We start from the raw sequence: 27922 nt of genomic DNA, 5'->3' as shown, positions 1-27922 counted from the left end.
AAGAAAGTTTAATATCAAACACAGTTTGAACAAGGGGAAAAAAATTACAAGGATTTTAAGTGCATTTTTGACAGTATTGCATATGCTCACATCTAGAATGACAAAGGGGTAGAAAGAGTCACCATTTTACTCCCCAGAGCATCACTTGTGAATGTGGGTCCATCAGCGTTCTGTAAACTGGGAGAGGAGAAACGCTTTTAACATAATTTTGGTTCATCATCTAAATTGCAGCCTCTTGTGTCCCAAGATTTCTGAGGCTCAAAAAGAAGACAACAAATACAGGAGTGGTCATCCCTATCTCTGCAATGCATTCTCAAGCAAAAGGCAGCCAATATTTTTGGAAGCAGCATGAAGTAGCCCTCCTGACATTGTACCACTTCAGAACACAGATAAGGGAACTGCATATTTAAGCCATTTCTGTCCAATGTTGCATATATGCAACAGGGATCAAATGTGTACACCTGTGGGCTGGGCAGAAATGGGTTAAGTGCCTCCATCCCAAATATACTTTGTGGTTGCAGATTCTAAGGCAGCAATCTGATACCCACTTCCCTGAGAGTAAGTCCCATTTAACTCAGTAGGGCTAACTTCTGAATAGATATACTATACATAAGATTGCCTTCTCCATGTGTTAGTTTTCTGTATGCAGGGAGTTTTGACACGAGGAAGCATTATATCATGTAACAAACACACCCCTACAACTTTTGTGGCATTGCACTTGAGGGGAGACTAACATGGATTCTTGCATCTATATCGGGGTGGCCAAACCACAGCTTACATGCCTTATGTGGCTCTTTGACATATAATGTGCAGCTCTTGGTAATATTCCAAGCTGAGCTTCTTTTGGCAACACAATTAAGATAAAAGGTAAAAAAGAAATTTCCGATCTGTATAATTATTCACCAGGTATAGTCCTCTGGATTAGAACATCCAGATTAGAGAAAATATGGATTAGAGAAAATATTTCTTTACTCAGCATGTGGTCGGTCTGTGGAACTCCTTGCCACAGAATGTGGTGACGGCATCTGGCCTGGATGTCTTTAAAAGGGGATTGGACAAGTTTCTGGAGGAAAAATCCATTACGGGGTACAAGCCATGATGTGTATGCGCAACCTCCTGATTTTAGAAATGGGCTATGTCAGAAGGCCAGATGCAAAGGAGGGCACCAGGATGAGGTCTCTTGCTATCTGGTGTGCTCCCTGGGGCATTTGGTGGGCCGCTGTGAGATACAGGAAGCTGGACTAGATGGGCCTATGGCCTGATCCAGTGGGGCTGTTCTTATGTTCTTATGTAACATATGTCTAACGCTCGTGGTAAGTGAATATATTTAAGTATTTAAATGCTTCCTAAATATAAATAAACATCTGAAGTTTATTGTATGTGGCTCTTATATTAAACAAGTTTGGTCACTCCTATATAAATCGGCACTAAGGGTAGAATCCACCTTGTCTCTCCAGACCTGTTTAACCATGTTCTTACTCTAATATGTACAAATATTCATTCCCTTCTGTGTTTTAGAGATTAGGTTCTCAAGGATGTGCAATGTTCAATAGTCTTTGTATGCTTTTCGATTGTCCTTTGCATGTACTTTAACTTTTAAATAAAATAGTGCTTTTATTTCAGTGCATGCACGCTGAATCGAAAGCTTGATTTCCCATTTCAGCATTGTACTCTGAAAGATGCTTACACCTGGCATTTCTTTTCCCGAACAAGACTGTCAGTTCCTTTGGTAGTCACGTCATCTGTTCACAGCACACCTGAACAACATGGAACTCAGTGTGCTAAATGCAACACATCCAGGGATGTAATAAGTCTACCGTTCTTTTGCATCCTGCTGCTGTGAAAACTGAGGGTTAGATAGCCTAGCATTTTGGGGTGGAGAGATGACTGTTAAGCTGCACTAACCTGGTGGAGTAAAAGTTGTGCAGTCCTCATTTTATAAATAACAGGTCTTTAGCCAGAAAAATGTTGGCCATTAATTAAGCTTCAATGTCCTTCTTTCTGCACCCCATTGAAGATTACCACTGTTGGCAGGAAACCATAAAGTCCATCTTGTGCTATATAACCTTCCAGGATGATATTTCAGAGAATGCTTCCAGTGGCTTAGAAGTTTCTCCTTCCAAGGAGCTTGAATTCTTGCAGTTCTTTAGGTCGTAAACTCTGGTCTACACCAGGAGTTAGCTTGTAGCTTAAGGGGGAATCGATGTAACCATTTCGATACAGGCAGACTCTCTTGCAGAACTCAAAAGCACTGAACATGATGCCAAAATAAGGGACAATCTGTTTAAAAACAAAAAAAAAACTTGGAATTATTCACATGTTTCTCTGGTTCTAGGGATTTCTCCAAATCCCCCAGTGCCAAATGTTGACCCCACCATTCTTTGTCCACCCAGCTCAGAAATTCTGACACATACCGGCAGTGCCACCCCAAACTTTCAGCCAAACTTAGAACTTGGAATTATCTGCCTCTGTGTTACCTGGCACTTCCATCAACATCTCACAAAGGCACATGTTGAGGGCTGGGTTACATGGAAATGTATTTAAACATCACTAAAGAGAATGTGCCATTAGAATCTAAACACATCCACCAAAATGAACGTACGTATAGGGCCAAATATATGAGATAAAGTCAGATGCACAGGAGGGTTTTAAGGACAAATGAAGATGCTCAAATACAGTAATTGATTCACTGAAGCCGTCCGCACTCGCATGATGAAATTCAGCTAGGAAGAAACCACTGGTAATGATCTGCAGCTACTACAGGAACATAAGAAGAGCCCTGCTGGATCTGGCCAGACGCCCATCTTGTCTAGCTTACTGTATCTCACAGGGGCTGACCCAATGCCTCAGGGGGCACACAAGACAACAAGATACTTGTATCCTGTACTCCCTTGCATCTGGCATTCAGAGAGAGCCTACTCCTGGAACCAGGAGGTTGCATATAACCATCATGGCTTGTAACCTGTGATGGACTTTTCCTCTAGAAATATGCCCAATTTTAAATGCATCTGGGCTTTCAGGTGCCATCACCACATCCTGTGGCAAGGAGTTCCACAGATTAATTACCCACTGGATAAAGAAATATTTTCTTTTGTCTGTCCTACTTCCCCCCCCCCCCACACACACACTCACTTTTAGTGAATGTCCCCTGATTCTGATATTATGTGGAAAGGGAACAGAACATAAGAACAGCCCCACTGGATCAGGCCATAGGCCCATCTAGTCCAGCTTCCTGTCTCTCACAGCGGCCCACCAAATGCCCCAAGGAGCACACCAGATAACAAGAGACCTCATCCTGGTGCCCTCCCTTGCATCTGGCCTTCTGACTTAACCCATTCCTAAAATCAGGAGGTTGCGCATACACATCATGGCTTGTACCCCATAATGGATTTTTCCTCCAGAAACTTGTCCAATCCCCTTTTAAAGGCGTCTAGGCTAGACGCCAGCACCACATCCTGTGGCAAGGAGTTCCACAGACCGACCACACGCTGAGTAAAGAAATATTTTCTTTTGTCTGTACTAACCCGCCCAACACTCAATTTTAGTGGATGTCCCCTGTTTCTGGTGTTATGTGAGAGTGTAAAGAGCATCTCCCTATCCACTCTGTCCATCCCTTGCATAATTTTGTACGTCTCAATCATGTCCTCCCTCAGGCGTCTCTTTTCTAGGCTGAAGAGGCCCAAACGTCGTAGCCTTTCCTCATAAGGAAGGTGCCCCAGCCCCGTAATCATCTTAGTCGCTCTCTTTTGCACCTTTTCCATTTCCACTATGTCTTTTTTGAGATGCGGCGACCAGAACTGGACACAATACTCCAGGTGTGGCCTTACCATCGATTTGTACAACGGCATTATAATACTAGCTGTTTTGTTCTCAATACCCTTCCTAATGATCCCAAGCATAGAATTGGCCTTCTTCACTGCCGCCGCACATTGGGTCGACACTTTCATCGACCTGTCCACCACCACCCCAAGATCTCTCTCCTGATCTGTCACAGACAGCTCAGAACCCATCAGCCTATATCTAAAGTTTTGATTTTTTGCCCCAATGTGCATGACTTTACACTTACTGACATTGAAGAACTTCCCTGTATTCACTCTATCCATCTCATGCATAATATTATACATTTCAATCATGGTACATACCCTGAGTAAGTTAGCAGTGAGTCCACTCCAAAGGGCAAAGAGGCCCTTAGTCTTCACTGTCTGCTTAAAACAATCTACCATGCCAGTGAAATGGACGTCACCTCCTCCCTCCTGCGGGAGGCAAGGACTCTGAGCCTGTTCCAGAGAGAACACAGACAGGGTTTAAAGCGACAGCATTCCACCTGAAATAAAGAGGGTATCCCCCCCCCCCAATCTGTAGCCTCTATGTACACATCTATTTCAGAACTTGGAAGACTGAGGTGGCGCTGGCTGTCTCAACCATTATGTGACTCTCGGGATTGTCACATTTAACTTGGGCTGTGCCGCTTCTCGGAAGCCTGCTTGGTCTTTTGGACATCTTTCCAATGACTACTGGGAGCACCGACACATTATTCACTGGTCAGAAGCAATAACTCACAGTTTGATGTAAGTAGCGCCACTTCCCAAGCAATTCCTCGTAAAGGTGGCACTGCCTGAGCCAGGAGGCAAGAATGGCATCCTTTACCAGTAGTAGTGATATATGATCCAGAAAGTGGTATAGCCCAGCGGACCACTTCATTCCGCTGCATGTAGAGGCCCCATCTCAGACCTAAATTATACAAGAGGCAGGCCATGATGGAAGCCCTTAAAAATGGAAGTGGTCTGCCTTCCCTTGGACACCTGTAAATGCACTTGCAGCACCCATGGGCAATGCAGTGGTGCACTCACCCAGCACTAGCCCCCTGGCTCCTAAAGCATCATGCCAAATGCCATGGCCTCCCCAGTGTGACCCAGGGCTGTGGCAGATACCCTACTCAGTGGCCCATCAAATGCTGCCTCTGCTGGGACTTTCCCTCCCAAATATCTGGATTCAGAAAGGAAAAGAGGAACATAGCAGAAGAGGGAGAGGACTTCCACACTTCCTGTTCCACCCCCCTCTTCTCTTTCAGCCAGAGGAGCAGCAGCAGGAGGTAGATGGAAACAAGCAGTGGGTATACCCTGCAGCTCACGTCTTTGATAAGATGGTACACCCTGCAGCTACCTGAGCCAAGCTGTTGAACATGCTCATTTAATGCACCAATTGCCCAGCACACATAGTAAATGCATTTGAACATAACCAGGCATGTCTGGATAGCTTACATAGGTATAGACCAGGGGTGCCCAAACCCCGGCCCTGGGGCCACTTGCGGCCCTCAAGGCCTCTCAATGCGGCCCTCAGGGAGCCCCTAGTCTCCAATGAGCCTCTGGATCTCTGGAGGTTTGTTGGAGCCCACACTGGCCTGACGCAACTGCTCTCAGCTTGAGGGAGACTGTTTGCTCTCTTGAGTCAGCTGTGGGATGAGGGCTCCCTCCACTGCTTGCTGTTTCACGTCTGTGATGCAGTAACAGCAGCAAAGGAAAGGCCAGCCTTGCTTTGTGCAAGGCCTTTTATAGGCCTTGAGCTATTGCAAGACCTTCATTCATTCATATAAGTTCATCTTCAATATATTCATTTATGTAAACTTATGTAAATTTATTCAAATTTTAAATGTAAATTAATTCATTTTTTCCCCGGCCCCCGGACACAGTGTCTGAGAGACTATGTGGCCCTCCTGTCAAAAACTTTGGACACCCCTGGTATAGACTTTCCCCATGGCCCTCGTCCCGTATAAATCAAGTCTTAAACAGCTCCCTAGATGTGATAAGCCGAAAGTATCCCTTCTGTCAGAGGAATGCTTGGCAAGGATAAGTGCAAGATGCTTCTGCTATAATATTTCAAGCTCTTGGCAGCTCCGGTATGTGAAAAGGCAGGACACCGAAGGTCCAATCCAGCTAAAGTGCAGGCACTTTTCAGTAGATCTGACAACTGATTAAAGAATCTTTAACTGATTCATCACCTGCCTTTTAACTCACTAATGGATGAAAATTTAAGTAAATTTGCCAGGCACCATAATTTCAATAACGGTGACTTTTAAGATACCATGGAAGTTGAAAATTAATTAATTTATAATGAAAATTAATTAATTTTTTAATAATTAAACAAAGAAAAAGCTACCAATCACTGCTAGACAGGAAGCTTGTCTCTGCTGTATTGCTTGCCATTTTGTATGTTTAGGAGCACTAGGATATAATTATTTTACTTTTAAGTATGTCTCATAAATACAAAGAATAAATATGCCCTCCTGTTTCCTTATTAGAGTAACACATCACATCCACACCCAGAAATGAACAAGTGGGCCTTCTGTTACAGTTGAGTTCATTTGTATTCCATCTTTCCTCCAAATCGCTTTAAGTCTCCCTCTTTTCTCCCCCCTAGCAACCCTGCGAGTGGTTTGGTGGAAAGCCAGAACAAGCACAGCTCCTATCACACAGCAGGGCCTCCGAGAGGAATTTTATCAGGGGGTACAAAGGTTTCTGGGGATCCGTTAAGGCAGGGGTGCTCACACTTTTTCGGCTCGAGAGCTACTTTGAAACCCAGCAAGGCCCGGAGATCTACCAGAGTTTTTTTTTTTACAATGTTCGCGCCATCATAACATATAACATTTATGTGTACAATGTATGTTGGTGTACCTTGAGCCCCACTGAGTATAACAGGACTTACTCCCGAGTAGACATGCCTAGGATTAGGCTGTGAGGCTGCAATCCTAGCCACACTTACCTGGGAGTAAGCCCCATTGAGTACAATGGGCCTTACTCCCGGCGTTTCCTCCCAGAGGCACCTGAAGGGGGGGGTCGGCACTCCGCAATCTACTCATTTTGTCTCACGATCTACGGGTAGATCGCGATCCACCTATTGAGCACCCCTGCTTTAAGGGGTACAAAGATTACTTTGGGCCCTTTTCCTTCTCCATCAGATCATAATTTCAAACAATCATTGGATCATAATTTCTATGAATCACAATATACGGGCTTACCCAAAATGTGAATGCTAGTCTTCACACAATATATGCAAACATTTTCTGAGATCCCAGGAAATTTCCAGCTCCCTTCCATTGGCTCCCAGGCCCCTTTTTGACCCCAGACCCAAGTATGATGTATCCCCTGCACTCTTCTCTCATAGTCCCTGGTGAGATCAGAAAATGTAAGATCCCAGGACATTTTTTTGGTCCTCTCCTTTGGTTCCTGGGTCCCCTTTTTGACCCTGGACCCAGGTACAAATTACTCCTGCACCCCTTTCTCCTGGGCCCTGCTCTCCAACTAATACAAATGCAACTTGTAACTTCTTGTAAAATGCAACTTACGAGTTGTAAAAAACTACGAGTTGTAAAATGCAACTCGTAATACAAATGTAGCTTCCCCATCTAAGCTCTCTAAGGTCTATTTTGTACATTGCACAGCAAAAAAGACAGGGTTGCCACAGAGTGTACATTCACTAGGGAGTGAATTATTATTGATTCTTTAGATAATCATTTGGTAATAAAAATATTTCTATTTTTTCCCCCCAATAGCCCAACTTGTCCTCTTGGACCTACTAGATTTATACTAGCAAAAGAGCTGGCATAGATCTGAGTATGCCCACTGGGGACCGGGGAGTGGCAGAGCAGGTAAGTAAAAAATTTCTTTACTTACTTCTCTGCTGCTGCCCAAGCTTCAGCAAGCCCATGGGTTGGAACAGAGTCTGTATCAACATTGCTGCACCCCACAGCCATGGATAGGATTGGTCCATTAATAGGTCAGTTGTCATGAATATGTACAGTTTAGGCCTAGTAGCATTGCAAAGCCTGAACCACAGTAACCCAGTAACACAGAAGGGGCTTGCAGTCCTAGCTGCAAGGATTTACAATTCAATGGAAGGTGATAATGTAGCACCTAGGCAGCCAGAAAGACGCCCATCAAGGATGGAATGCAGCTGTAGATCTCCAGGGGGGAGGGAAGAGCTGAGAGGGCAAGATTCCAGCCCACTTCCAGAGGACAGAGTCTTTTGTCTTTTGGTCTTTGTCTCTTGGTGAGATAGGAGGTGGGTGCACATCCTGCCCCACCAGGACCATGTGGCCTCATACATAACTGAGGATCTACAAAAGAAGCTGACCCAGGTGAGAGTCAAAGAATAATAGAGTTAGCCAGTTAGCTTTGTTGTTTTATGCTGATATGTTTCCTAGAAGTTTTTATGCCTCTAGCATTTGCTGCCTTTGTAACCTTTTGTAACCCTATGTACTTAATAAACTAAAAATCTTTTTACCATGTTGGTTCACTGTGGACAAAGGTTCAGAATCCTGCCTAGCCATTCAGCAAGCTACCAAAAATCCTCATTGTGGACTAGTAACTTGAGGACTGAGACTTTAAGTAAAGAAAGTGCTCAGTGCCTACAAGGGATATAGTTAAGCCTAGAGGGTCTCGGTATCCCTGGACTGAGACACTGGCTCTTACAGGGTGGTGGCAGTACTACCGAACAGGGATCTTTGAGGGCTCTAGGGTTCAGAACCAACAACTCTGAGCACCCAAAACCCTGGGAGTGTGAGACCAAGTATACGACAGGAGTGTGTAAAATTCTGGGTTGCCACCATCACTTTGTTCCTCATGCACTGTGGAGCAGGTGAGAAGGGGAGAAAAGTCCCTCATCACCTCTGATGCTGCTGCCACCTGTTGACAGGTGAGTAAAGTCTAGGGGGAGTGTGCTTTTGGAGGGTGAAGAGCTGACAGGGAGGGCTGGCGAGGAGAGGGCTGTAATTTTCTCAACCTAGAATTGTCTTGGGAAATGATCCCATTTTGTCCTGCTTTTCCTGAGGAGTCAATTTCTGAGCTAATTTGAGGCAAGTGGAGAAGAGCCCAACCATCACTAAAAATAACGCACCAAACCCACATGAGAGCCACCATCTCTGCCTCCTCTCTAGGTACTATTTCTAAAGAGGCTTTCAGAAATCTCGTTTTCCTTTTTTGTATTTTATCTCTTTTCCAATGGTAGTTTTATTAAATACTATGAGGTGGAACTCTTTCTCATTTCTGCCCTTTCTCCAGTTTTGCCTTGCATTGATCTTCCATGCTAGGTGACATTTGCTAAGCTACAGTTGTCCAGCCAGACCAGGGCTGGAGAGCAGAAGAATGGTCCATAAGGCAATATGAATGGTGCAGAGGGGACAATTTCTCTCCATAATACTAGCTTGGGGTGGGGGGGCTTAATATGACTGCTTGGTAGTAGGTTCAGGTCAAAGAAAAAAGGAGTTCTTCACCCAAAACACGGATCACTTATGGAATTCAGTTTCTGGAAATTCAGATGAGGGCCATTGCCTTAGAACAGGGGTGTCCAAAGTTTTTGGCTGGAGGGCCACATCCTCTCTCTGTGTCGGTGGGGGGGGGAAAGAATTAATTTACATTTGAAATTTGAATAAATTTGCATAACTTTACATAAATGAATATATCAAAGATGAACTTATATGGATGAATGAAGGTCTTGCAATAGCTCAAGACCTATAAAAGGTCTTGCATAAAGCAAGGCCAGCCTTTCCTTTGCTGCCTCTGCTGCATCACAGACATGAAACAGCAAGCAGTGGAGGGAGCCCTTATCCCACAGCTTACGCGAGAGGTCAAACAGTCGCCCTCACGCTGAGAGCGATTGCGTCGGGCCAGTGCGGGCTCCAGCAAATCTTGGGAGGACCAGAGGCTCATTGGAGACTGGGAGCTCCTTGAGGGCTGCATTGAGAAGCCTCGAGGGCCACATGTGGCCCCAGGGCCGGGGTTTGGGCACCCCTGCCTTAGAGTACTCTGAAAAAGGATGGGACAAATGGCCCAATCTTATCACATGTGGGCATACAGGTCTTGCACCAGCAGGAACCCTAAGCAAACAAACAGCTAGGCAAGGGCTATTCAGCCTATACCCAGTGCCCTGCTTGAAAGCCTCCTAGAGGGATATTTCCGGTTCAGTCAGATCAGTCATGTGGTGGAGTGTCACAACTTACTCAGAATGGTGCAGGTGAAAGTTATGGTGTAATGCTCTTGCCCAATTGCGAAGTCTGCTGTGTTTTCATCACAAAGGTCCCCTGAGCCAATCAGGGCTAGGGTCTTTGTGACGTCAGGGGATTTTTCCAAGGAAGTCTGAGCCTGGTCCAGAAATTGCCAGAGCAGCTTTTGGTCTTTGGTCACACGGCTCGAGATGGACATGCCCTACCATGACTTTGTTGTAGGGCTGGAGCAGCTCTTGTTTCTGTTTCTCTTCACCATCTGGGGTTTCATGTTGGTTTACCACTCTTGGGTAAGGGAAAAGCCTCAGTGTGGGAGGAAAGGTGAGTCCTGCTCTGATTTAAGGGTCCCCTGCTGGTCCATCAATACCTCACCCAAGGAGGAGGAACTGAACCTGTTCACTTTTGAATGTAAGAACTAACTTTTTGGCTGAGACCCGAGGAGGATTGCCAGAACTCCTCAGGTTCAGACTCTAGCACTGTTCACACATGTAAGTGGAGAAGGGACTGGTGGGTGGAGCACCTAGCAGTCAATGACTAACACCTATTTCTCTGCTTCACCCTTTTAACTGGGAGTGAACAAGGAAAAGATAGCTCACACCTACCACACAAAGTTAGAGAGCCTACATGGAAGGAAGGCCCCTTGAGAAATATCCCCCAAATTATAAGTAGCTCCCAAATCTGGGGAATCCCCTAAGAATCAAGCATCAGTGGAATGTTTGGGGAAGTCTATAACTGAAAAATAACACGTGAATTCAAAAGAAGCAAAGTCCAGATATCCTGCCTCCCTACACGTCCTCAGTGTTTTATTCTCTTCCCATTTGTGTAATAGGCTTGTGGCCCCACAACCAGGCGTTCAACAAAGAAAGAGATATGGACTGGCGAGTAGCCTCTCTCTCTCTCTCTCTCTCTCTCTCTCTCTGCTCTCTCTTATCTGTTCACATGATGCTTTGTCTCTCTTTACAGAATGATTGATCTACTCCAATGTAAACTACAACATGTTCTCAAGATACGCTGCAGGAAGAAGGCAGACAGTGTCCCCTTTTGCTACACTCACAAACCCACAGTGTCAACCTTAGACCAGAAGGCCAGATGCAAGGGAGGGCACCAGGATGAGGTCTCTTGTTATCTGGTGTGCTCCCTGGGGCATTTGGTGGGCCGCTGTGAGATACAGGAAGCTGGACTAGATGGGCCTATGGCCTGATCCAGTGGAGCTGTTCTGATGTTCTTAACTACAATTCCCAGGAAGCCTTGCAGGTCTCTGGTGCGCTCCCTGGGGCATTTGGTGGGCTGCTGTGAGATACAGAAAGCTGGACTAGATGGGCCTATGGCCTGATCCAGTGGGGCTGTTCTTACGTTCTTATGTTATGACCCACAGCTTTCCTTGTAGGTGTGGGAGATAAGACATCATAGAAACATTATGCTTGTCATGTTTTGGTCCCTTCGGTGGCTACTGGCATCACTTCCTATATCTGGAGGGATGAGCCCCATTTCACATATCATAGCATAGAAGTAAGTCCTATTTTGTTCCGGTGCTGTAATGGAACCGAGTAATCGCCTTAAGGTGATGATGCGAGGTGGCAATAGCTAGCTTCCTATGGGCTGACCAAGTTAAATGATAGTGAAAGAGTAGGCCAAGATATTTGAAAGTGGGGACCTGGCCTATTTTGTTCAATGGGGCTTACTCTCAGGAAAGTGTGGGTTAGGATTGCAGCCTTAGAGTTCTAATGCCTGTTATTGTGTCCACTAGGTGCCAATCCTGTTTGGCAAAAACATCCTTGGACTCACTCTGCTCTTTGAGCAGCACTTTGTCTTTGGTAGGCATAAGAACATAAGGAAAGCCCCGCTGGATCAGGCCAAAGGTCCATCCAGTCCAGCTTCCTGTATCTCATAGTGGCCCAGCAGGTGCCTCAGGGAGTGATGAAATTCTGAGCTTATCAGGAAGCCCACCATCTCCACCAGCTGATGCCCCAATGGAAGTTGCAGCTGGACATATGAGGTGCCTTCCTACACCCCCTGCAGCTGGGCTAAAGAAGATTGGACATGAAGTCATGACCCATCACATTGTCAAATTTAACATTAGAAACATTTCAAAGGCTTGTGAGGGTGCCCAAACCCAAGTCAGACTCTCAGGAAGAACAGATCTGCCATTTGACTAGCCTCCACCGGATCCATAGCCCCACGTCGGGCCTCCTGGGTTGCTTTACTCTGCACTAGCTAAATACCCAGCACAGAGTCAAGTAGCCCCATTGCAGGGCTTCTTACCTTACCAGGGGACAAATGTCCCCTTCCTCTAAGGAGATGTTGAGAGTCACCACTGGCTACCTGGCACGCTCAGGCCATTTTGGTGCTGCTGCAGCCCTCAGCATTGGGCAGCCCAGGACTGGGCTGTTATTCAATGTTAACAGGAAGCACTTCCTGTTAATGTTCAATTAGGCTCCATCTAGCGTGCAGGCTGGTTCAGTTGCTCTTCATTTCAGCAATGATTTTGCTTTGTTTAAGGAAGAAACACGAATCAGTGTAGGGGGTGCAGGTCCCCCCAATTCACAAATAACCGAGTCCACAGATAACTGATCTGTAGATACAGAGACACTCCTCTGTGTTTTGTGTGTGTGTGTTTTATCCTTTCAGGGTGCAATCCTAGGAGTGCCCTGGGCTGGCCCAAGAAGGTCGCAAACGTGCCGTAAGTTATGTTTACGCCTCCTTGGGAGTCAGCTGGGCCAGCACAGGGATGCATGCCAGCCCACAAAGGCTGAATTCAGCCTCTGTGCCAACTCTGACAGGGAGCCTTGCATTGGTTGAGCTTGGCCAATGAAAGGCTCTGAAAGGGGTGGGGAGGAGGAGGGAAGTGGGTGCTCCAGGACATGGGAGGGTGGTCCTGAGGCAGAAGGGCGGGGAGCAGGAGGTGGGGCTGGAATCTGGCAGATATGCCAGATCCTGGCCCCTGTCCCCAAGCAGAGTGGAGCGGCTGCAAGCCACTCTGCTGTCCTCTGACTTATGCCACCTCCAAAGGTGACGCAAGTCCGAGGAGACCCGTTGGGGCTGCGGTGGCTTACCTGGGAGTAAGGGGGAGAGTTTCCACTTTGGGCCCCTATCTTACACTGGATACAGCGCAGGCCTTCTGACCTGCCTGTTCCAGTATGAGGTGGGATTCCGCTGTCAGCTGTGTCCAACTCTGGACAACTTTATAGGCAAAAGCTCTCCATGCGAACCTGTCAAGCATGGCTCCTTTCAATTGTTGGACCTTTGCATTTGCTTTGACGGTTTCAAGCCAGCACATTCTTTGCCTGCCCTTCTTCTTGTTCCACTAACAATACCTAACATCACTGACTTTTCTAGTGAATTCATACACATGCCATGTTTTGTATTGATCCTAAAATAAAAAAATATTTTTATTGCATTTTTGCAGTTGCATTTATTGTAGTAGCATTTTTTAAAAACACAGGTTAAAAAACTAATCTGTATAAAATTGTGCCCCTCAAAGGTCTGTGCCCAAGGTGTCCCAGTGACTCAGTATGCAGAGTGAGAATCTGGCTCTCCTCTGGCAGGCTCCAACACTTCCACCAGCTCCCTAATAAATAAAGCAAGCTCTTGTGCATTCATCCATCTGCATCCATCCATCTGCATTCTATAGAGCAGTGGTTCTCACTCCTTTAGCACCAGGACCACTTTTTAGAATGAAAATCTGCCAGAACCCACCGGAAGTGATGTCATGACCAGAAGTGACGTCATCAAGCAGGAAAATTTTTAACAATCTTGGCTGCAATCCTACCCACACTTACCCAGGAGTAAGCCCCATTTACTATCATTGTTAAAAGCATCTTCACAATAGCCTGTTAAAAGTACAGATCTGTGACTGCAATCCTATCCACACTCTCCTGGGAGTAAGCTCCATTGACTATAATGGGACTATAATTTCTGATTAGACAGGCATGGGATTGAGTTCTGTGACATTTCCCCAAATGCAGTTACATACCATGGTAGCATCTAGTCTATTAAAAATAAAATACTGAAAAGAATGGGGACCCAACTGAAAGTGACTTGCAACCCACCTAGGGGGTCGCAGCCCACAGTTTGAGAAACACTGACATAGAGTATTTGTGGCTGTAGGAAAACCTTGTGTCTTAAAGGGCCCTTGGCCAATTGTGTAAGTGTTGGCTCCCATGGCACTGTGGGAGAACTGGCTCAAATGCAGGGTATTCAAGGGAGTCCCTGGAGTCAAAAGAGAGAAGCAGAGCAACATTGTCTGTTAGGTCTGGATTCTGGGATTCATCTCTATGAAGGGGGATTCGCAGTTCAGGTGTATTGGGGGCACCTAGAGGTCTGCACTGAGTGAATTCCCCTCCTCCAATCTGTCTTCTCCTCTGAGTCCCTGGGGGAGTTCACTTCTGGGGACATCACATGTGCTGTCAAGTCCATTGAAATCAATGGGCTTAAGCTCACCTAACTCTGTGTAGGACTGGTGCCTGAAACAGATGTATCATCTAGATTCCAAAATGATGTTGACATCCTCTGGTCTGGATATCAATACTTCAGGTTTCTGTCTGGAGAAACACCAGACTCTGTCCTTGTCTGACTATAGCTCAGTCCTTTCCAAGTGCCTTCCCTACCTATACCCCATCTCTCTATCCTTTTGCTTTTCAGTTCTGCCTAGGTCTCCACCTATACCTTCCAAATCCACGTGCCTGAGCCCCGTGCCTATTTCACAAGGATTTGTACCTCCAGCCACCTATAGTTTCTGGCTGCCCGTCCTGACCCATCACTACATTTTGAACTCCATTAATTTCAGTGGAGTAGTTCAGGGCCCCCACTTCACTCTCCCACTGAAATCAATGAGTTGTACCTTTCCTTGACTTCATCATGTCCCATCACTATAACCCACACATACTGGTGCATTTGTGCTGTGGGCAGCATGCTTGAGAGGCTTCAAGTCTCAAAGATGCTGATTGTTCAGGCACACAACTCCATTTAAAACAACACACACATCCTTGCAAAACTGTCTGCATTTGTTTGCCCCAACAGTACTGCTTTTGGAATAGGACTGATTCAGTCTGCGACCGTTTTCAAAATTTCATGGGAGAAAATTTTCTACAACAGCTTGTGACTCTTTGCCTCACTCCTGTATGCCACCAAAACCACTTCCTACAATATGGAAAGGGGTACCCTTGCACAGATTTTTGTTGGTTCCTCCAGGGCAAAAGAGTTAACCTATTTGGAGCAGGTGAACACCTAGGACTGTTTGCAGCTAGAACACCTAGGACTGAAGTACTTCTGGTTCTGCTAAGAAGGGATTGGGGGGGGAGAAGTAACACAGCAGAGTCCAAGGAGTTCATTTCACTTAATCTGAAGTCTAAAATAAGAACACAGAATCCTTTTACAGCTAGGTGAACAGGGACGCTGGCGATTCGCTGAGAGCTTCTGGGTCAAAAGAAGTGACACGCCAAAGCCTGCTGCCCTCAACAGAAGCTTCAACAGAGCACTAGGACTTCTATTTGCTAGGAGATTTACTACTGCTAGCATGCAATGAAGTGCCCTGGGAAAATAGACACAGGTGTCTCCGGAGAGACATTTTAGACAGAAAATGCAAGCAGAGGAGTTTATGCAATGGGGCTTTCTGCTGGTGGAACATTAAGAGCTGCATCAAGGCTTTCATATACATACATCTGAAAAAAGTTGTTGGTTCCTAAAAATTGCCTTGCAGGATTAAACTAAGGGCCATGGTTAGAAAACTGCCTCCTGCTGAGTCAGACCTTGGTTCATAAGAAGAGTCCCGCTGGATCAGGCCAAAGGCCCTTCCAGCCCAGCTTCCTGGATCTCACAGTGGCCCACCATATACCTCAGAGAGCACACAAGGCAACAAGAGACCTGCATCTTGGTGCCCTCCCTTGTTCAGGATTGACTATTCAAGTTCATTATTTGTTCAGGTTCAACTCATTCAGGATAGACTACATGGACTGGCAGCAGCTTTTCAAGGTTTGAAGCAGGAATTTTTCCCTCCTTTCCCTGGAGATGTTGCCAAGGATCAAATCTGGGGCTTCTGCATGCAAAACATACTTTCTACCACCGAGTTATGGCTCCCATCCCTAAGGGTTCCACCAAGTAGGAGTTTTTACATTTGGATGAGCTGCTACTGCCACCTATCTTGAGAGGGGAGTAATGGGTAGCAGGGTCTTCATGCCAACCAGCTGTGTGTGTGTGTGGGGGGGGGGTGGTAGCTGCTCCAGTACCTGCTTGCCATTGGAAGGTCCTAGCATCAGCCTTGCCCTAGAGCAGGGGTCTCCAAACTTTTTGGCCAGAGGGCCGTATCAAATGTCTGGAATGGTTTTGAGGGCCGGAAAAAAAATTAAATATAAAATTTATATAAATAAATTAAAGATGAAACTTAGATGTGAGAATAAATGAATGAATGGGCTCATTCATTCAACCTCTCTGGCCCTTAGAACACCCTCCAGATGCAACCAGAGCATAGTTCCAGTCACGTTCGGCAAAGTGGGCCAGGGGCTTTCAGGGGACAAGTCTGGCCGTGGGCCGGATAGAGGCTTGCCGCGGGCCGCATCTGGCCTTTGGGCCGGGGTTTGGAGACCCCTGCCCTAGAGCATCCTGGCATCTTCCCTAGCCTTTGAACAGAACATTCCCACAAAAAATCATCCCATCATGTTGGGTCTGTGACCATAAATAAAAAATGAATGAATAATCTCATCCCTTTAATGCTCTCTGTAGCAAGTGCATTTCTCCTGAAGTTCACCAACACATCAGCAACAATGAAATCTGCCCCATCCCACCACTCGTTCCTCTAACTAACCCCAAGGGGTTCCAAAACATGCCATACTGTACCTTTTTATTCTCTAACATGCCAATCAGGAGCAAAGGGAAAGAGGGAGACAAAGGATAAAATTAGGGTGGATAGCAAAGAGGTCTCAGTAAAGCTATAGGTATTTCGTCTTGTTCTAAAGAAGAAGCAGTTCAATTTTGTATTAATGGTCTTACTTAGATATTTCAAGAGGAGACTGGTAAATCCAGGGGGTAAGACCTACAGGGGAAAGCTGGAGTGATAATGATGGAAATAACACACTTCACAGAGTGGACATACTGAATTAATCTCAAGCTTTGCTAAAGACACTACCATGCCTTTCCTCTGCCTTACAAGGGGCCTGTGTGCCTCAAGGCAGATCAGAGGAAGCTGCTAGATTTTATGTTTTCTAAACATGGGAGTTTTTTGTTTTCTAAAAATGGGAGCCCATTATGGATTCTTCTTCATCCCATAACTCCTGGGAACACCCCAAGATCAAGTCTGGCACCTAGTGAAGCTGATTGACAAGACTTTGTAAATATCTTGCTAACTCCAGCTAACTAAGGGCCCAGTCCTAACCAATTTTCCAGTGCTGGTGCAGTTGTGCCAGTGGAGTATGTGCTACATCCTGTGGTGGAGGGGCAATCACTGGGGCCTTCTTAAAGTATGGGAACATGTTCTCCCTTACTACGGGGCTGCATCGTGGCTACACCAGAGCTGGAAAGTTGGATAGGATTAGGCCCTAAGGCCGCAATCCTAACCAACTTTCCAGCACCGACATAAGGGCAATGCAACTCCAAGGTAAGGGAACAAACATTGCCTTACCTTGAGGAGGTCTCCATGACTGCCCCCTGACTTTAGGATGCAGCACATGCCCCATTAGGATAGCTATGCCAGTGCTGAAAAGTTGGTTAGGATTGCACCCTAAGTTAGCTAACTTGCTAACACTTTTAAAAAACACTGATCTTTGGGAGCCATCCCACTTTACTGCTTGAGGATTTGTGTCATTTTTGGTTCGTTCTAATAAAAGCATTACTAATACATGGCTTTAAATTTTTTTTTCTTATGGACTAACATCGATTTCTTGGGAAATTTTGTTTTTAATTTTGTTTTTAATTTAATTTGGGCAGGAGGTCTGGTCTAGAGGGTTGAGCCTCCATTTGCCTGAAGATAACATCCAAAGGTCGCCAGTTGGAGGCCACCCGCACCGTGCGACCTTGAAGTAGCTGACAAGCTGAGCCGAGCTATTCCATCTGCTCTAAGCGTGGGAGGATGGAGGCCAGAATGTGCGACCAGATCAAGAAAGAAACATCTGAATGTTGTGGTTTCTGGAAAGATAGAAACCTTTCAAATTGTAAAATTCCCTAGCGGGATTTAATTTGCCTGCCTATGTAAACCGCCTTGAATAAAGTCTAAGGAGAAATCTGAGGACCAAGAAAGGCGGTATAGAAATACCTGTATTAATTAATTAATTAGAATAATATAATTAATTAATTAATTAGAATAATTAATTAATTAATAATTATTAATTATTATTTATTTATTTATTATTTATTTATTATTATTATTATTATTATTATTATTATTATTATTATTATTATTATTGCTTTGAATGTGCTACAGCTGATGATTGCCTGAGAAGTGCAGCCAGATTTGGGTGCTCTGCCCTGGCTCAGATAAAGCCCTAAGAGTCCAAAAATCTCTTAGGATAACTCCCATAGAAAAAAGGACTGGAATGTTCCTCCACCTTCAGGAGAGCAAGGAGAGAAACTGGAGAGAAACCTGCAATGCATTTAGCAAGCTGAACAGCACAACCTAGTGGCTAACTTTTCCACCAGCATTCTGATAAAGGGCAGCACAATGCAGTAGGAAGCAAACATGGGTTTTCCAGTCTTTATTTGCCTCCCAATGTTAACCTGGGGGAGGGGTATTTTGCACAGAAGAACTGGTAGCAGGAAGGGAGTGCTTGATCCTTGTCTCACCTGCCAATATTTTCCTGCATACCCTCTTCCAGGTTGCTTTTTCTTTTTTTTCCCCCCAATCAGCATCTGATAACACAGGCCTACAAAAAAACCCTTTTTAGTTGCCAAGGATGATTGAACAAATTTAGGATATTCTGGGGTGCTGAATCCAAAAATGGCATTGGTTTTGCCTCAGTGGCTCTAGTTTGGGGGGTGGGTGGGTTACAGCATAGCTACCCGATATGCCTATTCAAGCAGCTTCCTCGTGAGGAAGACACGGCATCAGCCGTAGCTATGCTGTACATCCAAAACTAGAGCCAATTGGGCAAAACTGATGCCATTTTTTGATTCCGCACCCCAAGTATACACAAGAATGGGTCTAACCCCACATTTCTCAACGCTTGTCCCCTGCCATACCACTTTGTGTGGTCCACCTATAAGAAATACCACTGGAACTGGTGATGACATCATTGCCAGTTACTTCTGGGTTGGGAGGCCAGATGTGACACAAAAAGCACTAGTAAGAGTGGATGAGAGGGCTTTTTAGAGAGCATGAAAAGCACGCTTTGGAGCTCTGCCTACCAAAAAAAAGCCTCCCTCTGCTGTTTGTTTAACAACTGGTTAAGAGGCACTTTTTCAAGTGGGTGCTCCTCTTTTATTTAGCAGGGGAACTGGCCCACCTCACCCCAGCAGTGTCTTTTCTAGTGGCTGTCTGCTGGTGTTGCATCTTTTTAGATTGTGAGCCCTTTTGGGACAGGGAGCCATTAGATATTTGATTTTCTCTGTAAACCGCTTTGTGAACTTTTTGTTGAAAACCGGTATATAAATACTGTTGTTGTTGTTGTTGTGTTGGTCTTGCTACTGGGCAGCAGGTATCCGGGGGTCTTGCACCTACCACCAGACACAATCTTGAGTACCACTGTGGTACCCGCACCACTGGTTGAGAAACACTGGTCTAACTTTTACAACAGCAAAGGTTAAGTCTGTGAAATGCATGTAGGTCTGTGTAACAGAAATAAACTTGTCTGAGGGAAGAATCAACAGGCAGGGGAAAATGGATTAAGCACTGCCCCTCCTGCCAGTTCTCCACTGCAAAGACCACCTTCTCAGCTTCCCAGTTTATGCTCCCTCGGCAAACAGAGGTTTGGAAATATGTCGTTCTATTCTAATGTTCCAATTTTTCTATAAAGTGTGCCCTTCAGTAGAACTGTAACTCTGTTGAGCATTTGGAATTCTCACATCTATCAACCTTCGGCAATGAACAGAGCAAAGGAAGCTATTCAAGGAACACAGGCAGTATCGAAATTGCATTTTGATGCGTATGATGTTCCTTGCCAAATGCCCATCTTGGTGGCCTCTGTGTGCAAATAGGTAGGGATTGCCTAAATGGCAAAGCCACCTAGAGGAGCCACTGGATCTTGCACATCATGAAGGATCCCTGGTAGTGAGGCCTGGCAGATTCAGTGCCAGGGATTGAGAACAGGTTGCACCCTCAATGTAACGGGCAGTGCTTTACCCCGCATTACTTACACGTGGGAAAGTAAAAAGATTCAGTTTCCCACATATAAGTAAATAGTTGAGAAAATAGTTCAGGGGAAACAATGGGGCAGAGAGCTAAATCTATTCCCAACCCGCTGATGGGCCCAGCCATTAAAAATCAAGCAAAGGAAGAAAAGAAGCTGACTTGCATACTGCTATCTCTAGCTCAGCTTTGTCTCCTCTTACTGAAGGCAATTCTCCAGGGTTTCAAACTAGAATTTTCCTCTGCCCTATCTGGAGATGCCCAGGATTTGAACCTAAGACCTTTGCATACAAAGAAAGTACTCTATCATGTTTACATGCCCGTCACTTGCATGGCTCCTCCCCTTCATGGATGGATGGATTTACAAAACGTGATAGGACAGAATGTTAGTGTTGTTTTTTTTTATAAACAGATAAAGGGTGTCTGCTATTTTAAGAAGCATATTCTTCAGTTTCAGTGCCATTCAACTTCATAATCCACTGCAAGGTGGCTGTCATGAATATGTGCAGTTCAGGCCTAGTAGCATTGCAAAGCCTGAACCAAAGTAACCCAGTAACACAGAAGGGGCTTGCAAGGGGCTTGCAGTCCTAGCTGCTAGGAATTTACAACTCAATGGAAGGTGATAATGTAGCACCTAGGCAGCCAGAAAGACGCCCATCAAGGATGGAATGCAGCTGTAGATCTCCAAGGGGGAGGGAAGAGCTGAGAGGGCGAGCATCCAGGGTCGCCCAGGAGGACAGGGTCTTTGGTCTTTGTCTCTAGGTGAGATAGGAGGTGGGTGTACATCTTGCCCCGCCAGGACCATGTGGCCTCCTAGGTAACTGACCTGAGGATCTACAAAAGAAGCTGACCCAGGTGAGAGTTAGAGAATAATAGAGATAGCCAGTTAGCTTTGTTGTTTTATGCTGATATGTTTCCTAAAAGTTTTTATGCCTCTAGCATTTGCTGCCTTTGTAACTTTTTGTAACCCTATGTACTTAATAAACTAAAAATCTTTTTACCATGTTGGTTCATTGTCTGTTGGGGACAAAGGTTCAGAATCCTGCCTAGCCATTCAGCAAGCTACCAAATCCTCATTGAGGACCAGTGACTTAAGGACTGAGGCTTTATATTAAATAAAAGAGTGCTCAGTGCCTACAAGGGATATAGTTAAGCCTAGAGGGTCTCAGTATCCCTGGACTGAGACACTGGCTCTTACAGGGTGGTGGCAGTACTACCGAACAGGGATCTTTGAGGGCTCTAGGGTTCAGAACCAACAACTCTGAGCACCCCAAAACCCTGGGAGTGTGATGAAGTATACGACAGTGGCTGCAAAGTATGTGCTGTGTAAATCCACACCGAGGTTGTACAAAAAGGTGTAATGATTCCAAAAAGTGGTGCCAAGTTTTTTGTGAAACAAGGTGACCCCAAACCTGACCCTGAGCTTGTGCCACTCTTGTGTACATGACTGCATATATGAAGACACTCACCCACCCTGTCCAGTCTGTGCCTTGGTTTAATTTTCCTTTGCTTATCAAGCAATCAGGCAGTACAGAGCAGAGATGGTCTAACACTTCCTGCTCCTGTTGGGAGTACCACCACAAGCCCCTGCAGCCTGTAACACTAATGGCACATATGCTACTGGTTGACCACCCCTTCCTAAGATCTATGTGTGAATGCAGCCCTAAACCACATACCTGCATTTTCCTCTTGACTGTTTCAAAGGGGAAAGACAGTGTCTGTGCTACGCCAGCTGCCAGGCAGCCATTGACGAAGTTCTGTAATGGAGTGAAGCGGAAGCTGGGTTCACCCCAGATTTGACCCAGGTGGGTGTAAACAAGAAATGAGCCAAAGGAAAATGGGATAGCACCTATTGAGGAAAGCAAAGAAAAGACAACAAGATAAAAACTCTCCTAATTTCTTCTCTTCTAGGTCAGATCAACACTGCATCTAGCTCAGCCTGCTAACACTGGCCAATCAGATACATTACAGAAGCTTACAAAGGAAGAGCATGATGGGAATATCTTTCTCCTCTAGTTAATGCCTAGCATCTGTGCACCAAATTCAGCAGTAACTACTGCACTGACAGACCTATCCTTCATGTGTTCAGCATGGGGTTGCTGAACTTAAGCCAAGATTCATAAACTCCTAAATTGGATGATATTTTTGTGGATGTTAAAACATTGAACAATTCATTGTAAAATTCTAGGCACATGTTGTGATACCATCAGTCTCAACATTATGTAAGGTACTCTTTGGAGCACAATATTTCTGATTGTTTTGGAGTCATCTGAAGTGCTGTCCAAGAATAATATTTTGTGGATATTGTGAAATGGATAGCATTTTACTGATAAAGGGTCCTAAGAATAGGGTAAGTCAAAAAAACCAGAATATTGGACTTTGAACTGAAAACTTGGCCTACTCACTATGAACCTGTTGGGTGTGACCTTGGGAAAAATTCAGTCTCAACTTTAGTCTGTCATCTGTGCAATTAAAATAATTAGTAACATGCTCACATAGTTTTTGAAAGGACTAAGGGCCCAATCCCATCCAACTTTCCAGCAACATAACACTGACGTTCCCTTACCTTGAGGAGGCCTCCACCTCCCCCACTGCAGTATGCAGCATTGTGCCCATCAATAATAGAAATCCAATAAAAATCAATCCAATAAAAATTGGATAGGATTCGGGTCTAAGGATAGCAAAAGCACTTAGCAGCCCGTTGATAGGGTTCTAATTTTACAGAGACTAAACTAAGGCCAAGATCTAACACAGGCAATTAAAAAAAAATAGTTATTGATTTTCTCCTAGTCAATATATTGATTAAAAAGAATCTAGTCACAGATACCTAATACTGACAGTGAAACACCACGATAAAGTGCAAGAGCTCCCTCCTGGTGATAAATCATGTACAAAGCATGAAGAATGCCTTTGTAAGACGGATCCAGCCGGTTCTGTACGATGAGCCGTGTCTTTATGACCTCCGTGGGGTAAGTGGCAACAGCTGCGACCACGCCCGCCAGGCTCCCTGCCATGATGGAGCTCCACTGAGATATGTGACCCAAGTCATCCACAAACAGCATGACAAACCTAGGACAAAACATAAAATTGCGCAGCATTACAATGAGAAGAAAGCTCTCACATTATGGGTTGCAATAAAACAACCACTGACTATTTGTATTCAGACCAAGGGCTGCATGCACTCTTCATTCAGCATTTCATGTCCCAGTTGCTCTAGTTATACAGGGGTGTGTGCGAACACACACAAAGTACTGTATTCTATGTTTTATTTGGTACGCACATAGTACTGTATTTTAAATAATAATATATAAAACACAGCACATTCTCACAGAGAAGAGAAACATGCAGCTCATATCTTTAATCAGAAGAAAGTCACACCCTGTGCAATGATAATAACCACACAAGTTAGCATTTGTCTGAGTGGGAACTCTGAACTTTTACATCTTGTAGAGAACAAGCTTTTCTTGGTTTTTAATATTTCTGGCTGAGAGTGGATACAGGCTGAGCATCCCTTATCTGGATGGCTTGGGACGTGGAGGTGTCTGGATTTCAGATTTGTCTGGATTTCAGAATAACTGCATAAATATAATGAGAAATGTTCTCTTGCTCTCTTCATTGTTGTCTGCTGGCCTCTGACATTTTTCAACAATGTCTGTACAGTACACATCGAGTTGTTGGCATCCTTCAGTCTCAGAAGACTATGGTGTCGCGCTCTGAATGATGGTTCTGGAACAGAGTGTCCTCTCCAGTGCGCGAAGCCTGGGTAAAGTAGATAAGGAGGACAGACTGTTTCCCATGCAGCAAATCCCCCCTCTCCACGTCGCTGAAATGGTCCAATGGAAAGGCAGAGGCCAATACAGTTGGTTCCAGCGGCGTCATAGGAGTTGCCAGAACATGACTGTGTTCAGCCATGAACTGCCTCAGGGACTCTGGCTCCGGATTTTGCCTCCAGGTTGACTCCTGAAGCCTTTTCCATAACTGGATGTAGCCACAAGGCAGTGGAGGTTTGGGATCAGAGTTTTCCTTCTCTCAGATGAGCTGCCTTCCCAGGCTGACGAGTCCCATCTACCCGGTGGCTGTTTAGTCGCCTCTGACGACAAGTACAGCCAAACTGAGGGCCTATTCTCATCCCCAGCCCCCAGTACACACCACAGAATAGAATGTACAGCCTGTACCTGCACTGAATGTGGGAATGAGCACAAGACCTTCTAGTGTTCATACCACAGAAAGTTAAAAAATAAATCTTGGACAACTATGCCCAGATTTTGGAACAGTCTGGATTTTGGATGTTTGGATAAAGGGTAATTACCTATATTTTCATTAACTACACACATATATTGACCCCCTTCCTGAGCCTGAGGTGGCATGCCAAATGCACTTGGTGATGTGCCTGGCCTGCCTTTGCTCCTCTGGCCTCTGGATTAGAAAAGTTCAAGGGAGATGGAGAGGATGTGTAACTGAGAGGAAAGTAGTGATGGTCACTGTAACTCTCCTCCACAACCTCTCATCTGTTCTATCACCATATTCCTTTTCTAGGCCAGGGAGCAGGAGAAAGAAAAGCATTGGAGGTGAGTGGGGACTTCCCACCAACCTGCTGCCTAAGGCAACTGCCTCAATTGACCTCATGAACTGGCATATATTTGTCACACTGTCTGAGTGTCTCCTGAGCCTTAGTGATTCCCAAACTGTGAGCCCTGGCTCCTCAGGAAACTATGGAAACCAGCCAGGGGAGCCATAGAATCATTGCAAAAACAAAAACAAAAAACAACCCACTGTCCTATACTGTGTATATAGGATTGTAACCCTAATGGGAAACTGCAGTTAAGTAAGTCAAGGGAGCTGTCAGTCAAAAAAGTTTGGGAACTACTGCCTTAGGGCTGTGCTTTTCAAACTCTCAGGGAGTTTGAAACCCGCAGTAAGTCTTTGCGGGGGCAGGGGCGGGAGGCAGCAGGGGCAGGGAGGAGGCAGTGGCGCGATCCCCAGGATTGCACTGCTGGGGGGGGCTGCAGGGGCTTGGGTACACTTGCCCAAGCCTCCGGCAGCCTCCTGGGGGTGCGGGGAGCCCTGCACAACCTTCGGCAGGGTTCCCCAGGTCAGGGAAAGTGAAAGCGGAACGATCGCACCCCGCTCTGCTAAACCAGAAGCAGAGCGCAATCGCTCCACTTTCCCTTCTGAGAGGGCTGCAGGGACTGGGGTGCACCCTCCAGTCCCTGCAGCAGCCGTCCCTGGGTGTGGGGAGCAGTGTGCAAGCACTTGCAGGGCTCCCCAGGTTGGGGAAAGTGAGAGTGGAGATCCTGGGGATCCTGCAGCTGCCTCCTCCCTCCCCCTGCCCCTTAAGGGGAAAGGGACCGGAACCCTCAGGCTGGGACATCATGACGCCCCAGTTTGAATACCACTGCCTTAGGGGGACAAAAGTCAAACTGGACCCTCCCAGATCAGCTTTTAAATCTACTACCCTCTGACTATCCTGTTTGGTGACTATTTTAAGCATCACTTTTTGTTCCTGAAATAGGTTTGGATGGGCCCCAGCCCCAGAAAAGGCCAGGCCACGCCTCAGAGCAAGAGGAAGGAATCAGAGCCCCATTTTATGCATCTACTAAGAAGTAAGTCCCATTACAGTCAATGGGGCTTACTCCCACATAAGTGTGGTTAGGACTGCAGCCCTAGAGCCCAATCCTATGCATACCTACTCAGTCCCATGACAATCAATGGGGCTGACTCCCAGGTAGGCGTGGCTAGGATTGCAGCCTGAGCCTATGCATGTCTACACAGAAGTAAGTCCCATGACAGGAAATGAGGTTTACTCCCAGGTAAGTGTGGCTAGCATTGCAGCCTGAAAGCCCGCTCCTGTGCCTGCCCTCTCAGAAGTAAGTCCCATTAGAGTCTATGGGGCTTACTCCCGGGTCGGTGCGGCTAGGGCTGCCACCTTAAAGGCCCGATGCCCAGGCGCTGCCCTGGCACTCCGATGCCCCGCGCTCGCGGCTCACCTGCGGTAGGATGCCAGCTGCAGGGCGCTGTAGGGGCAGAGGCGCAGGCAGGCGGTGAGGTTGCCCTTCCAGAGCGCCCCGACGCCCTCCGCCCGGCACAGGCTGCGCGCCGCCCGCCAGGGCCCGCGGGGGGAGGCGTGGGCAGTGCCCACCTGGGCCAGCACCGTCAGCACCTCCAGGGGCGCCGTCAGGCTCAGGCTCGCCGCCCCCGCCAGCCCGGCGCAGCCCAGCCGCTGCAGCGCCGTCAGGCGGCTGTCCCTCTGCCAAGTCGCCATGCCCCCGCCGCACCATGCCCGCGCCCGCCGGCCGGGCACTGCGGAGAAGGAGGAAGAGGAAGGCGCGGCGGCGGCCCGGGCCGGCCCCCCGCGTCAGCTCCTCGGGGGCGGTGTCTGGAGACTGGAAGGAGGCGGGCACCGAGGCGGGGAGGACTGGCACCCCCAGCACCAACCAGGGTTGCCACCTCTTTTTCCTGCCAGGCTCCTGTGCCTTACCCAGCTGCTGCTGGAGAGGCTTTTCCAGGCTGGAGCTGGTGGCCACGCTTGGGAAAGGCTGCCCAAAGCATGAGTGGCGTAGCTAGGGGGAGCGCAAAGCACTAAGTTTTGCGGGGAGCCAGCGGCCCCCTTGCCCTCCCCTTCAGAGCCATTCTGGGCAGTGGGTGCCAATGGCTCCGAAGGGGAGGGTGAAGGGCCACGGCCACGCTGCGGGGAGGCTCCCTGCAAAACTTAGTGCTTTGCACCCCCTCTAGCTACGCCATTGGCCCTAACTGAGGTGGCACTTTGGTATGAAAGGCAGACCACGGTCCAGACTGCAAAGAGTCGCTTGGGATTGCCCTGGCCTTCCCTGGGGGACAATACACCCGCTCTTTCCTGACCTCCCCTCACCCCACCACCTCTGCGATTCCACTTTTCAAAACCAGTAAAATGCCAATGCCAGGTTCCCAGAGACAACCTTGGGGTGGTGGTTCACACAGCAGTTTCCAGCTGGTCACCAGCCCAGAGTACACTGGCCACATCAGTGTGAGATCTATGCGCCTGTCTTTCCGCAATTATTTACCAGGCTAATGGGTTGGGTGAAACCTTCCTTATATGGAAAGACTGTACCTCTAGGCATAAGATGTTAGGGGGTGGCCCTCATCATATCCTGCCTCTATGAGCTTCCACAGGCATCTGGCTGGCCAGCATTGAAGACAGACTTGTCCTCCTTAACTAGTTAGGCCTTAGTTTACTGTGCAATTGTATGCATATCTACTCAGAAATAAACCCCATTCAATTCAATACAACAGACTCCAACGTAAGTGTGCGCTTGTACTGTATAGGATTGCAGCCTTAATTCACTAATGCAGTAGTTCTCAAACATTCTAGCTCAGGGACCCACATTTTAGAATGACAATCTGTTGGGATCCACTGGAAGTGATGTCATTAACCTGGAAGTGATGTCATGGCAGGAACATAAGAACAGCCCCACTGGATCAGGCCATAGGCCCATCTAGTCCAGCTTCCTGTATCTCACAGCGGCCCACCAAATGCCCCAGGGAGCACACCAGATAACAAGAAACCTCATCCTGGTGCTCTCCCCTACATCTGGCATTCTGACTTAACCCATTCCTAAAATCAGGAGGTTGCGCATACACATCATGGCTTGTACCCCATAATGGATTTTTCCTCCAGA

General features: G+C 46.6%; 1 protein-coding gene across 1 annotated transcript; it reads right to left on the bottom strand.

Moving 5' to 3' along the window:
* SLC25A43 (solute carrier family 25 member 43) lies at nucleotides 1-26556 on the bottom strand. Its single transcript, XM_066640062.1, has 5 exons — nucleotides 26255-26556; nucleotides 23095-23336; nucleotides 21944-22116; nucleotides 4143-4277; nucleotides 1-2280 (listed from the first exon to the last, which is right to left on the bottom strand). The coding sequence occupies exons 1-5, from the start codon at nucleotides 26527-26529 to the stop codon at nucleotides 2104-2106; spliced, it is 1002 nt and encodes a 333-aa protein (XP_066496159.1). The 5' UTR covers nucleotides 26530-26556; the 3' UTR covers nucleotides 1-2103.
* Between the last annotated feature and the right edge of the window lie 1366 nt (nucleotides 26557-27922).

This window comes from Tiliqua scincoides, chromosome 12 (assembly GCF_035046505.1).
Source record: "Tiliqua scincoides isolate rTilSci1 chromosome 12, rTilSci1.hap2, whole genome shotgun sequence".
NCBI lineage: Eukaryota > Metazoa > Chordata > Lepidosauria > Squamata > Scincidae > Tiliqua > Tiliqua scincoides.
The sequence above is the reverse complement of the archived record's forward strand: the minus strand, read 5'-3'. Positions and strand labels throughout refer to the sequence as shown.